At 35.7% G+C, this 13,137-nt stretch overlaps 2 protein-coding genes across 3 annotated transcripts; both read left to right on the forward strand.

The window, feature by feature from the left end:
- Positions 1-1,391: 1,391 nt before the first annotated feature.
- Positions 1,392-6,338, forward strand: LOC125215871 (cell division control protein 6 homolog B-like). 2 transcript variants are annotated; one of them, XM_048117446.1, is made up of 17 exons: positions 1,392-1,627; positions 1,767-1,869; positions 1,968-2,191; positions 2,518-2,592; positions 2,661-2,764; positions 2,947-3,053; positions 3,140-3,199; positions 3,820-3,893; positions 4,243-4,293; positions 4,450-4,499; positions 4,698-4,797; positions 4,971-5,060; positions 5,220-5,282; positions 5,361-5,456; positions 5,570-5,659; positions 5,746-5,838; positions 5,924-6,338. In XM_048117446.1, the coding sequence occupies exons 1-16, from the start codon at positions 1,445-1,447 to the stop codon at positions 5,776-5,778; spliced, it is 1,503 nt and encodes a 500-aa protein (XP_047973403.1). In that variant the 5' UTR covers positions 1,392-1,444; the 3' UTR covers positions 5,779-5,838; positions 5,924-6,338. The 2 variants fall into 2 exon arrangements, with proteins under 2 accessions (XP_047973403.1, XP_047973404.1); XM_048117447.1 differs by having other exon boundaries at positions 1,971-2,191; positions 5,924-6,337.
- A 1,859-nt stretch (positions 6,339-8,197) lies between these two features.
- LOC125215407 (biotin carboxyl carrier protein of acetyl-CoA carboxylase 2, chloroplastic-like) lies at positions 8,198-11,683 on the forward strand. Its single transcript, XM_048116812.1, has 7 exons — positions 8,198-8,542; positions 9,500-9,553; positions 9,675-9,808; positions 9,905-10,211; positions 10,525-10,596; positions 11,165-11,230; positions 11,482-11,683. The coding sequence occupies exons 1-7, from the start codon at positions 8,396-8,398 to the stop codon at positions 11,503-11,505; spliced, it is 804 nt and encodes a 267-aa protein (XP_047972769.1). The 5' UTR covers positions 8,198-8,395; the 3' UTR covers positions 11,506-11,683.
- The last annotated feature ends 1,454 nt before the right edge of the window (positions 11,684-13,137 follow it).

Raw genomic sequence — 13,137 nt, forward strand, 5'->3', positions numbered from 1 at the left:
TATTCTAATTATGTCAAAATGTAGTTAATTAGCCCTGACCGTTCATTTTTTAACGGAGCCGTTAAAAAGGGACTACTTTGGCAATATTTTTATTTGTTATGGACCTGTTTTTCAAAAAGTGAATGTTTTAAACCGAATTGATATTTTGGCCATATGTTTAAGACCAAAATTAACCTTTACTCTATTTTATAACATAATGGATATTTCCAATAAATTTTAAAGTTAGTCGTAAAAATTTGAACAACTTTATACTGAATATCTCACCAAGTTAGTATTTTTTTTTCAAAATATCATCAAATATGTGCAATCAAATATTTTATGTCTGACTGTCATATTCTAAATTCCAAGTAATCATATTATTCATCTAATTAATATTATCTTCTTAATAAGTATTTAGTTTATGTAGCAAATATTTTAAATAAAAAACTTTGTCTAGTTAATTGGATTATAAAATGACAAACTTTGGTATAATTTGATAGGTTATTTTTTATTAACTTTAAGATTTTATCAAAAATCGCAAACATTGTAGCAAATTTATCACGAGTTAGGCAAAAAATTAATTTCGTTAAAAATTCACTATAAAATACATGTTCATGATTTTTGCCATCAACTTAAAATATGTAGGAAATACTAAAATTTGGTCATGTTTGTGATTTTAGAGAAACATCCCAATATTTATACTTCTCAGCTTACTTGATTTGTAAAGTTAGTCTATTACTTGAGTCGTTTATTTTTTATTATCTTATACTCCTATTACTCTATTTTATCTCTTATTTTGAGGTCTCTCCTACTTAGGTCATCTCCAACCATTTACGTCAAATTCAAATTCATTTTTGAATATACGTCACACCAAAAAGTAGTTTTACTCCAACCATTTACACCATCTTTAAGTTTACACCATTTTTGAGTATTTGTCTAACAAAATTTTGAAGTAAACACCATATTTAGTGTTATTCCATTAAAAACCCTAAAAATGGGTTTGAGTTTGGTGTACGGTTGGAGAAATTATCTACACTAAAAATGAGTTTTGATGTACGATTAGAGATGGTCTTAGCAGTATTTCACTGAATATATAGTTTTAATAAATTTAGTTTAAAAAATAAACGCATATCTTTATACCACACAATAGCTTTCTCGAATCTCGATGATGATAAAAAGGTTAAATATATAAATAATAATGTTTGAAAATACATGTTATATTCATTTTGAGTGAAGATTTTAGATAAATGAAAAAATAGCATATTTTCATACACCGGGTCGGTCCGGACCCGATTCCCGCCCCGCAACTCAAATGCCTTCCCGCCATTCATTTCCCGCCGCATTAAGCATTTATAAACTCCAATACTAAAATTCTAGCTTCTCGTTCTCAATCCAATAGCTGCACTCTCAATTTCTTCAACCTTTTACCAGCTACACAGCGTCCGATTCCAATCACGATACAGATATGCCAGCCTTCGCAGCTCGCCGCCATTCCCCATCGTCAGATCCGACCTCAGAGACCAGAGTTGCCGTTACTCCTCGGAAAAACCGCCTCAGATCCGATCCGGATGCTGCAATCGCATCGCCGCTGCGTAAATCTCCTCGATTGTGCAAAGAAGGAAGCCCTAATAGCTCCCCCAAGATTGAAGTGAGCTCTCCCACTCCATAAATCTCTGTGTTATTTTTCAGTTATCTAGATTTTGTAATTTGATGGAGAGTGTGATATATTGTTGTTAAACCAATAGTATTTCTGAAATTTTACTTTGGATTTTCACCGATTACGACAGGTAATCAGAAAATGCCTGAAATCATCATTGAATTTGAGTGGATCGCCTGAGAAGAAGCAATTATCGGAGGATTTTGTTGAGAGACAGACTTGGGATCCAAGAGGTTAGTGTTAATTATAGATATGTATTCGGTTGTTTTGGGTATGAGAAGTCTGATTTGTTTCGGATTAGTTAGTTCTTATATGGTTAAATATTTGCTAGCAGAGGAGACGCAGCTGAGAGCTGTTAATGAGGCATTGCATCTATCAACTGCCCCACCTAATGTTGTATGCCGTGAAAATGAGCAGAACCGGATCTTGGATTTCTGCAAGAAATGCGTTAAGGAAGAGAAGGCTGGAAGTCTGTATGTGTGTGGGTGCCCGGGAACTGGGAAGACGTTGTCGATGGAAAAAGTAAAAGTGATGCTTGTGGATTGGGCAAACAAGGTACTCATCCATGCTGCATCTATAATTGGTTTTTCTTAGTCACATTAAATTTGGTTAGCATGATATTCAATTTGTAATAAGTTTCCCATTTCCATTGGCTATCTGAATTTTGGGCTGCTAGTCTAGGCTGAAATTAAATGTGATTTTCAAATTATAAAATTTCATGAATCAGGAACCCCTCAGATTTTTTTTCTTTTTATCTTGATTAGTGAATTTGAGCTTAAGTACATGACATGTTCTGTTTGTGGTCAACACTATGATTCTCCTACTATCCAGCGATTTCAGCTCGTTAGTAGTCACATGTGTTCTCTTTTATGTGGGAACAGGAAGGTGTACAGCCTCCAGATGTATTGTCAATCAATTGCACTACTCTTGCAAACATGAGTGAGATTTTCAGCAAGGTATGTTGATGCTATGTATGTGTGATTTCAAACCAAGGTCTCAGAGTATTAATACCTTACTCTTATAGATTCTTGGTCAAACTCATTCTGGGAAGAAACCTAGTCCTTCTACATCATCTTTGCAGCAGCTTCAGAAATTGTATTCTCAACATACACCTGGCATGAAGATGATGTGAGTGTCATGTGCTAATTTTCTTGTTCCTTAAGCTTAAGGCGTGATAGTTCCCATTATTATACTACAACTTATTTCTTGATTCTGTAAATCTTTAGTTGGCATTAATAGGAAGGTCATTCAAGTTCTCCTAATTCTGTTGTGTTTTATTAACTCACTCAATACGTCAATTATGGTTACAGATTGGTTGTAGCTGATGAGCTGGATTACTTGATTACCAAAGACCGAGCTGTGCTTCATGATCTTTTCATGCTAACAACTATGCCTTTCTCCAGGTGTATTTTGCTAGGTATGTTAAGCAGACCTTAAAAGCGCGAAGTTCTAAGGTCATCCACTCTGAGAGTTGGTTTTAATCTCATTAACTTATGTATGCAGGGGTTGCTAATGCTATTGACTTGGCCGACAGGTTTATCCCAAAACTACAATCCTTAAATTGTGAGTGCTTGGTATGAACCAGCTCATTCTAGTAATCTGCTTATTACATTCATTTTCGCTGCATCCATTTTTTTATTCCCAAACTCGGAGGAAATAATTTCTCCACATTTGGAGGTTCTAGTCATACATCATGTAATTATAAGGATCTACTGGAAAAGCTTACAGATTGTAATACAAATATGTTCTCCTTGTGCTTGAGTTGCTTTTCTGGTTCGTAAACTATTCTTGGAAAAGTTAGTTGTTTTCTTTCCTTGTAATTTTGTAAGGTTGTCTCAGTCTTGCTGAGTTTGAAATTTAAGGATTTCAAATGAATATATTGTGTTTGAAATCCACCTAGAATTCAAATGTACTTCCACTCCATCCAAATCTGTCAGAAGAAATATTCAAAATGAAACTGCCAAACTGGTCACTGGTGGATTTCAAATGTACTAGAGAAACAACCACCATGATTTCAAATTGATCATTAACCCTTGGTTCCAATTGTAATCTAAAAGGTTTTCTGCAGTATTATATCTTTCCTGTATTAGGTTTCTCACATATTCAATTCTTATAACTTTTCATGTCTGATTTAGCTTACATGTGGATTCTTGGCTTTTGGTTGATGTATTATATGTTTCTAGGTAAACCTATGGTCATAACCTTTTGTGCCTACTCCAAGGATCAGATCATCAATATTCTTCAAGAAAGACTAAAGGTAAGCCTTTAGTTTTCCAGCTTTTACCAAGACATTACTGGATGTACATACAGGAGTAACATGCTTTGAATTCTGAAGGCAAGTCTATAACAATAGTTGACCTACTGAGATCAAGTTAATTGAAGGCTCTTGTTTATTTTATTCTACTAATCAGTTCTTGGCATACCTCCCTAACTTTAAATATCTAAAAAATAGAATAGATGGAAGGTTAAATAAAATGGCAAAGAACATTCTAACTTTATCTCATCAGCAGTGCATCTAAAGATGTATTCTCTGAGATCGTATAATGCAGAATTTGTTTTTCTTGGATAAATATCATGTCAGTCTAACATAACTGCAAATTTGACAGGCACTTCCCTATACTGTTTTCCAGCCACAAGCACTGGAACTCTGTGCCAGGGTGAGCTCAATTTCTTTTCCTTTGGAACTTTAAAACAGTGGTTTCTCTTTTAAGTCTCTCTTCAAATTCATTGCTCCTTACGGGTGCTAATAGGGGTCAATTTGACATGTCTTATTAGTTATTAATATTCTCAATGATGTTTTTCTGTTTCTGCAGAAAGTTGCTGCAGCATCTGGAGATATGAGAAAGGCTCTTGCAGTGTGCAGGTTGGTATTTTTACACTTATGTTTGCATAGCCATTTTTTCTATGTTGGGTTCAACTGACTCTAAACCAGAGCAGTTACAGATAGATGCCATAATTTTAGGTCCCTCAGGAAAATGGATTTAAGTTACTATTAAGACCATATGCTGCTTATGTCCGCATTGAACCGCAATAACAAGAGCTGTTCAATGTGTTTTGTCAGGAGTGCAATTGAAATGCTAATAGGCGAGTCTATGTTATCATCAGTAGATGGGACTGACGATCAACAAAAGCCTGCTGCAAACAATATGACGTCTAATCAAGTAAGTACCATGAGAAACATTATTATCTACTTAGTCTTCTAATTCTACTGTTCTACCCAGAATGTTCTGTTATCAAGTTTCGCGTTTTGACATCTGTTGTGAAACCTCTCTTCATGTTATATGCACTTTGAAGATTTCGATTATGCCTTTTAAGTGCTTGGGGACTTTTGCAGGTGAGAATACATCATGTTGCTGCTGCATTATCAAAGGTGTATAAATCGCCAGTAATAGACACAATTATATCACTGCCCCAACATCAACAGGTGGGATAAATTTGCAACATGCTGGGATTCTTTTATGATGGCATACATTATGTAGTTAAAGAATTTGATAAAATGTTACTACTCATCAATCTTAACAATTTACACTTTTCTTATACTACGTCTATTCATATGCTTTTTTAATGAGAGCTATTTCCCCAGATCATCCTCTGCTCAGCTGTGAAGCTTTTTCGAGAAGGAAAGAAGGGCACAACCCTCGGAGAGGTATGCTTCCACCAATCTCAGTACCAATATAAATCTTCCTAACGTTGGGATTAAATGCCACTCATTATACTGCCGCAGTTGAATAAATATTACGTGGATGTTTGTAAATCGACTATGATCCCTCCAGTTGGCATTTTGGAGCTCTCAAGTATGTGCAGGGTGCTAGACGACCAGGTAAAATATACTATATTATTCATGACCATGCAAAAACAGCATTCTACATGGCCATGTCTAAATATTTCATATATGTTCTTAATCTCATGGGAATAAAACATTTGAAATTGCAGGGAATTCTTAAACTTGGACAATCAAGAGAGGATAAGCTAAGAAGAGTGACATTAAATGTTGACGGAGCAGACATTGTTTTTGCACTGCAGGTACTCTATTATGCCTATTTTAGTGCTTGTGTGAGTTGTTGTATCTCCCAAGTTGTATATTTGATCACAAATAATTTTGGGAACAGGGAGTTCGATTCTTCCGGAACTGTCTGAAGTGATTATTTGGAAAAGAGTCGTGATCCTTTGCTGGTTGTTAAACCATATTAAGGAGAGGTAAGGTTAGTAAACCACATCCACATTCATGTTAATACACTTTTTGGTTGCATTTATCACAATTAACTCTCTCTCTCTGATCATGTATAGGCAAACCAACATATGCAGCACCTACATTTGGTCAAGTATGAATTCATCTCTGTGGTCTGTCGTAATACTCAGATGCAATGTATAAATTGAAAAACGAGTGCTTGAAGCAAATGAGCTCATATGGATGCTTGAGGAAGTAAACACAACAAAGAGGATGAAATGGCAAGCAAGGAAATCATACACTGTAATGTGTAGAAGACTGAGCATTATTTTGACATAAATTATACTCCTAAAATAGAATATAGTAGGTTATTTTTCAGCAGTCCATCATTTGGCTGCGGGTTCTTTTATATAATCAATAAGAATGCAATCAGTTTTTTTGTTATTAGAAATACATTTCCATTCTTCTGGAAGAGACTTGACTACTGATATAGTATGAGAATTATTTTTGGTCTCAGTAGTTACAAGTATAATTTTTTTACATTAAAAGTGTAAATATTTACATGTTCTCATTTGCAATATTACCAGTGGTTTACAGAATATAGCAAGAAAATTTGAGGCTGTTGTTGCACCGTTACCACTTCAAAATAGCACGGAGGTAAATGCATATTCATGTACAACACTCCGAACTACCTGATAGAGACTTGAACCCTACAATGAACCTGGCGATGAATGAGCAGCCCGACCGCGCCGAGCCTGCCCCCAATCCATTCACGCCCAAAGAAGTGAAGATCCATGCAAATTCTTCAATATCTTTAGTTTATTTTTATTTCCATAGTTAGACTTATTTCTTGTTATTAAAATACGTTATATTTTGCATTCTTTTGATATCTTGCAAGATATCTTTTGGGTCTAGATTAGGATATCCTCGGTTTTCTTGTTAGTTCTTTTCCGAGACAAACTAGGAGTCTAGGGTTGCAGATTTTATAAATAATAGAATCCCATAGATAATAAAATGATTGAGAAATAATAGACAAATTATTCTCATTTTCTGGTTCTAGCGGAAATCGTCCTCTAGCACCTCAACTAGGATCTATCTTGTTCTTCGTCTCACTACAAATCGTTGGTGCTCTAGTCCGATAGATCAAAGGGTCTATCACTACTACCTCTCCTATGCAAAATTGGTAAATAACGGGAGATAGAGAAAAAGTGATTATAGCAATATTATTGAAAAATGAAATTCACTTAGGCTGTGTTTGGTATATGGAATTGGAGGTGTGAAATTGGAATTGGAGCCTTCAATTCCAAATCTAGTGTTTGGTATCATAAAATTTTTTGGATTTGGAATTGAATTACAATTCCAAATCTTCCAATTCCACAATTTGAATTCCATATTAAAAGTAGTGGAATTCTAAATATTTATTAAATTACACACACAATGCATAATTCTTACACACAATGCACATACACATTCACACACACACAACACACGTTCACACACACACTACACACATCCTCACACACACACACTACACACACAACACACACACACACACTGCACACACACAGGCCACGACACACACACAGCGCGCACACACACACAACAAACACACACACAGCACACACACAACAAACACACACACACTGCACACAGCGCACACACACACTGCACACACAGCAAACACACACACACACAGCACACACAACAAACACACACACACACACATCACACACACACACAACACACTCACATTCAATTTTTAAAATTCAATTCCTTATCAATTACTCTCTCCGTCCCTGTTTTAAAGTCACATTTAGAATTTTCCATATTTGGTCATACAATTTTACCCCATTGTTCATCAAAATTACATCAAAATACCATTATCTACATTAAAATAAACCAAAACAAAAATAAAAAATCAATAAGTAAAAAAGGGACCCACCTTCAACCATCTCACTTCATTTATTACACGTTCTACCATCTCACTTCATTTATTACACACTCCACCAATTCTTTAAAACCCGTGCCATAACTAATTGTGACTCCAAATGTGGGACGGATGAAGTATTTCATTTTGCCAAACAAAGGATTTAGAATTGAATTATTCCTTCCAATTCAATTCCATAAAATTCCAATTCAATTCCAATTCCAATTCCAATTCCAATTCCAATTCCAATTCCGTGTACCAAACGGACCCTTATTAGATTTTTTTTATTATATGGATGCAACTAATTTTTATAGATTATCCAGAATGAGAAAATATGATTATATATTTATATTTTATGATTATTAAATGGGCCGAAAATGTTGATTACCAATTTACCACAAATCCACAATGAATCGGCCTTTTGGAGGGAAAATCGGCTACATGAAAACGACGCCTTTGCCCCTCGACCGCATCGCCATCTCTCTCTCTCACACACACACATCGTTTCTTCTTCTAGTCGAACTTCATTCCTATCGCCTACTTCTGCCTACCTAATTCTTCCATATTTTCCATCGGATTCAATTCTACGATTGCAATTACATTCCTTCTTTCTACGTTGATTCATCGTTTACTTTTGTTGCTGAAGCAACAGTAATATTAATCAATGTCTTCTTTTAGCGTCCAAGGCCCGAAGGTTTCGCCTCTCCTGGCTGCTTCATCGCAGCCGGCTCAGAGACGGCACTGTATTGCTTCCTTTCCTCGATCGGATTGCAGATCAACTCCTGCATTGACAACAACAGCTCAGTTGCAGGTAATTTTTGTTTAGTACTGAAAAAATTGCTTCCTGTAGCCGTTTAGTTCATTTTTGCAAGTGACATGTATGGACGCAGTTTTGTAGATTGGATTGAGTAGTACTCTAGTTTGGTTGAACTTGTCAACTTGAATTTCAATTCCACTCTGGTTCTTTATTGCCAGCCATTCATATGGATATTGCAATTTAAATCATGTGTTGTTATCGCATTATCATGTGTATTAGTTACCTACACATAAACTGACATGTGTGATATAGATAGTAATATCTATTTCATATTTTCATGTGAATACAACACAACGACAAGGAGAAGGTGTCGTGCTAACCATCAGTCTGCATACAGCAGTGAAGTCATGAAGTTTCTCTTGATGCAGTAATAGGCATTCCTGTTATTCAATTAGTTCCAGTGAAAGACTTTAATCAGTGACCAAATTTACAAGCCTTATTATGAAGTGATATATCAAGACTACGAGAATTCGAAAGATGTTGCCAATCTCAGAGCAGCTGTTCAGAGAACACATTAAGATTTCTGTTAGGCATCTTCGGTTTTACATAGCAAACTTGCGATCTCGTCACAGATTTATCATTTATGCCAATTGATGGTTAATGTATTTCTCATAATTTGAAACGTCCATTTCTTGGTTAGGTGGTAATTAGTATCATGAATATCGTCCTTTACTTTAATTTCGAACCACTGATTTTCAAATGGAATCAAAACAGTTAGTGAATGAATATAGGATGCGATAATGTCCCATAGTCCCACTCTTTAGATTTTGTTCAATTCGACAAATCTTAAGCTGGAGACAGAAAGACTTGTGTTGCTCTCAGTATTTCATGTCTTTTAACATGTTTGGATGTGGAAAGTCATAGAATGTTGCAGACTTGCAGTTTAGAGAAGATAGAAACAATGATGTTTAATTAGTATATAATGGCGATAAGTTTCCTCCCTTTATGCAGGGATGTAGCCGCAGCCAATCAGATACCTTTAAGGTCTGTGCTCAGCTTAGTCAGGTAAGATGGATGGTGATGCTGGTATAACTTGTTTTCGTTTTCTTCGTTTGCTTTTCAATTCTCCTATGCTTGATTTTCCTTGACTGGAGGATAGAGCTGAGATTTTTCCTACTTTAATTAGGCTGTGGTCGAAAAGGTTCCAAATGCTACTCCAGCTCTAGAGACAGTGCCTATCCTAGAATCTGAAAAGCAAGATGGAGTTCCAGATGCATCCTCTATTTCAACTTTTATGAACCAAGTGTCAGATCTTGTCAAGTATGTAAACCAAATTGCGTAGAATCTGGCCACGTTCTCTACTTCTCATTCAATCTCTATTAAAACTTTTCCTTTTCCTTTTCCTCGCATGTCCAGGCTTGTGGATTCAAAAGATATTGCGGAGTTGCAGCTTAAACAATTAGATATTGAAATCCTTATCCGGAAGAAGGAAGCACTGCCACAGCCATCAAGTCCAGCTCCTGTTTACCTCATACCACCTCCTACATACCAGTCTGCACTAACACCAACCACTCCTTCTCCGGAATCTGTGGCCTCTAGACCGTCATCATCCACTTCAGCACCTGCACCAACAAAATCAGTGTCATCACATTCCCCATTTAAATGCCCAATGGCTGGAAACTTCTATCGCTCTCCAGCTCCTGGTGAACCACCTTTTGTGAAGGTTTGCATGGAATCATGAATGTATACATGAAAATAATTTTTCAGATATACTAATAGTTTCTATTTTTCATATATCTTATTTGGTGTGAGCTCGATGTAGGAGGACTTTCCCAATTTTCTATATCTTTTTATCTAACTAAAGTTTTATCTAATGACCCAATACTTCTATGTTTAAAACTCGTAACTTTATTTAAATCTAGGTTTACATAGAAAAAATAGTTTAGACCATTTTATTTTTATCCGATGCATGATACTCTGGTTTTTAGCTACCACGTGATTGTCTATTTTCCTTTAGTTTTTCCTTGATTTTCTAGGTTGGGGATAAGGTGCAAAAGGGACAGGTAATATGCATCATCGAGGCTATGAAACTGATGAATGATATTGAGGTGAGCTTTATCTCTTTCATACAATTTGTTCGAGTTTCTATGTTCTTATTTACATGGTGGATACATGTTTAGATAAATAGTTTGAAATTCAAATTACATGAATTGCTCTAATTCGGTGGTTCAGCTTGAGGGAGTTTCTGAAAGCTTATGGTTGAGCTCCTTGAGATTGTTGATTCTATATTACCTAAAATGTTGTAGCAATGATGAAATTCTAGAAAAATACTACTCCCTCTGTCCCACTATAAGTGAGGCGTATTCCTTTTCGGGCCGTACCATTGCAAGTGGCACATTTCCTTTTATGCTCTCTTTTACTTTATCATCTCTCGTACTTTCTCTCTCTTCATTTAACTACTAAACACCACTACCTAAAAACCTGTGTCCGAAAGAAATGTGTCAAATGTAATGGGACGGAGGGAGTATTAAAAATTGAATGGGAAAGCTTTATGATTTGTTCAGATATTCAATTCAATTTCTGCTGAGTGCTGAAATATGCTCAACTTTGTTTCATTATTTTCTTTCGATATGACATTCTTAGATACAATAACATTGGGATATCTTTTATTTTCAGGCTGATCACTCTGGCACTGTAGTTGAGATTCTTGTAGATGACGGCAAACCTGTCAGCTTGGATACGGTAAGCTGTTTTCTTTGTCTACTGTTACTCGCATCTCCATTTTGAAATTTGTATCGTGTGGTTGCGTGGGAAGCTAATAATCCAATGCTAAAACAGCTTTGATGTCGAACCGATCATATTTCCTTCAAGTATGATAGAATGATACATCAATTAGTAATTAGGATATAGTCAATATGTGAATCTCAAACATCATATATATTCCACAGACCTGCTATCTCTTTCTTATAATTTAATTTTTTTTTCCTTTGCAGCCTTTATTTATAATCGAGCCATGAAGAACCAAGTGCACCTCTCATGAAAAACAACAGTTAAAGCTCTGAAGTATGAGATTTATTTGCCTTCTTGAAATATACACTGTGAAATTAGGACAATGCTGTTCTTGCTGTAATGATGTTTAGTGATTCTGGTGTTAATTTATAATCTTCAAATAATAAGTATTTTTGCGCACACCAATCACTACGTTGCAGATTAAAATTCATTTAGATGGTTAACTACAAAATATTCACTTTTATATGAAAGAGAGCTCACATAAGTTTTGTTAAATAAGTTACATTCAATCTTGGAAAGAGAAACAAAACGTACCTATTGAAATTTGAATTTAGTGTAAATAGTTGGAGTAAAACTACTTTTTGGTGGGTCATATACTCAAAACTCCGAGTTTGAGTTTAGTGTAAATGGCTGGAGACGATCTTATCCCGACATACTATCAAGAATCAACGGTTCATCCACTTTTCACTCCATATTAAATGGTGCAGTGAACGTGAATTGCCCGAAGGCAAAAACTGTCGGATCGGAGAAGGCGTTGAGATCCCATCCGCATATGAGGGTGCAGTCCTCTAGTTAGTGCAGGAAATCCTCAAGTGCATGTTGCGGCACCTTGATGCGTGGCTTTTTGCGCTGGTATTCCTGCCATGGAAGAATCGACACTACGAAGCTGGTTAGTGAAGGAAATGTCGGATCCTCTAGATCTCTAAGAAATAAAGAAGAAATCGTTGATGAGAATGGAAATGTTTTCTCTTTCAAGATCTACTATATATGAAGTATATATTTAGAATTCAAATTCAAAAATAGATATAAAATTGAACACCTTCGCACACATTTCACACACACATAGCGCATGCACACAATTACATTCACACACATAGTACATACACACACACATGTTGCACAAATGCGCGCACTCACACAACACACAGTGCATATACAAACACAATGTGATGTGTGTGCAATGTGTGTTGTGCCCTATTTGAAGTTTCTTCAAATTTAATTTTATGATCAATTATTTCATTATTTTTGCAAAAAAAAAAAAATGATTTGGAAATTGAATTCTAATTTCGTGTAACGAATGGGCTCTTAGTGCCTAAATTAAATCAAGAATGTCATTGTTTGGAAGGAGAGTTTTGTTATGGAGGAAGAGCTTGCCGACCGGTTGGCAATTCGATCCAACCGACAAAGAGCTCATCGAATTGTGCCTGTCAAAAAAGGTGCGTTCTGAATCTTTTCCGGCTAAGGTCACGAAGGAGATTGACACTCACCACTTCTACCATCACCATCCTAAATGTTGGTGCAGATTCGATTAATTCATTCATTAATCATATTTCGAATCATATATACCTCTATTTGTTTCAAATTCTTTGCATTCACAGCTCGAAGCGACTATTTGGGGATTACTTCTTGATCAATGGAGATGAATATTTCCATGGAAGAATCGACACTATGAAACTGGTTAGTAACGGAAATGTCGGATTCTGTAATCTATAGGAAATAAAGAAGAAATCGTAGATGAAATTCTATAGGAAATAAAGAAGAAATCGTCGACGAGAATAGAAATGTTTTCACCTTCAAGATCTACTGTATTCGAAGTATATATTTAGAATTCCAAAATATCTATAAAATTGGACACATTC

Source organism: Salvia hispanica, chromosome 3 (assembly GCF_023119035.1).
Source record: "Salvia hispanica cultivar TCC Black 2014 chromosome 3, UniMelb_Shisp_WGS_1.0, whole genome shotgun sequence".
In the NCBI taxonomy this organism is placed as follows: domain Eukaryota; kingdom Viridiplantae; phylum Streptophyta; class Magnoliopsida; order Lamiales; family Lamiaceae; genus Salvia; species Salvia hispanica.

Bases quoted from the DNA above. Each gene is read 5' to 3' on its own strand.
- LOC125215871 (XM_048117446.1), top strand. From the start codon at position 1,445: ATGCCAGCCTTCGCAGCTCGCCGCCATTCCCCATCGTCAGATCCGACC. The intron at 4,798-4,970 runs GTAAGTACCATG...GGACTTTTGCAG, and splicing joins ACAATATGACGTCTAATCAA to GTGAGAATACATCATGTTGC. The intron at 5,660-5,745 runs GTACTCTATTAT...TTTTGGGAACAG, and splicing joins ACATTGTTTTTGCACTGCAG to GGAGTTCGATTCTTCCGGAA.
- LOC125215407 (XM_048116812.1), top strand. From the start codon at position 8,396: ATGTCTTCTTTTAGCGTCCAAGGCCCGAAGGTTTCGCCTCTCCTGGCT. The intron at 9,554-9,674 runs GTAAGATGGATG...TACTTTAATTAG, and splicing joins TCTGTGCTCAGCTTAGTCAG to GCTGTGGTCGAAAAGGTTCC. The intron at 9,809-9,904 runs GTATGTAAACCA...TCGCATGTCCAG, and splicing joins CAAGTGTCAGATCTTGTCAA to GCTTGTGGATTCAAAAGATA.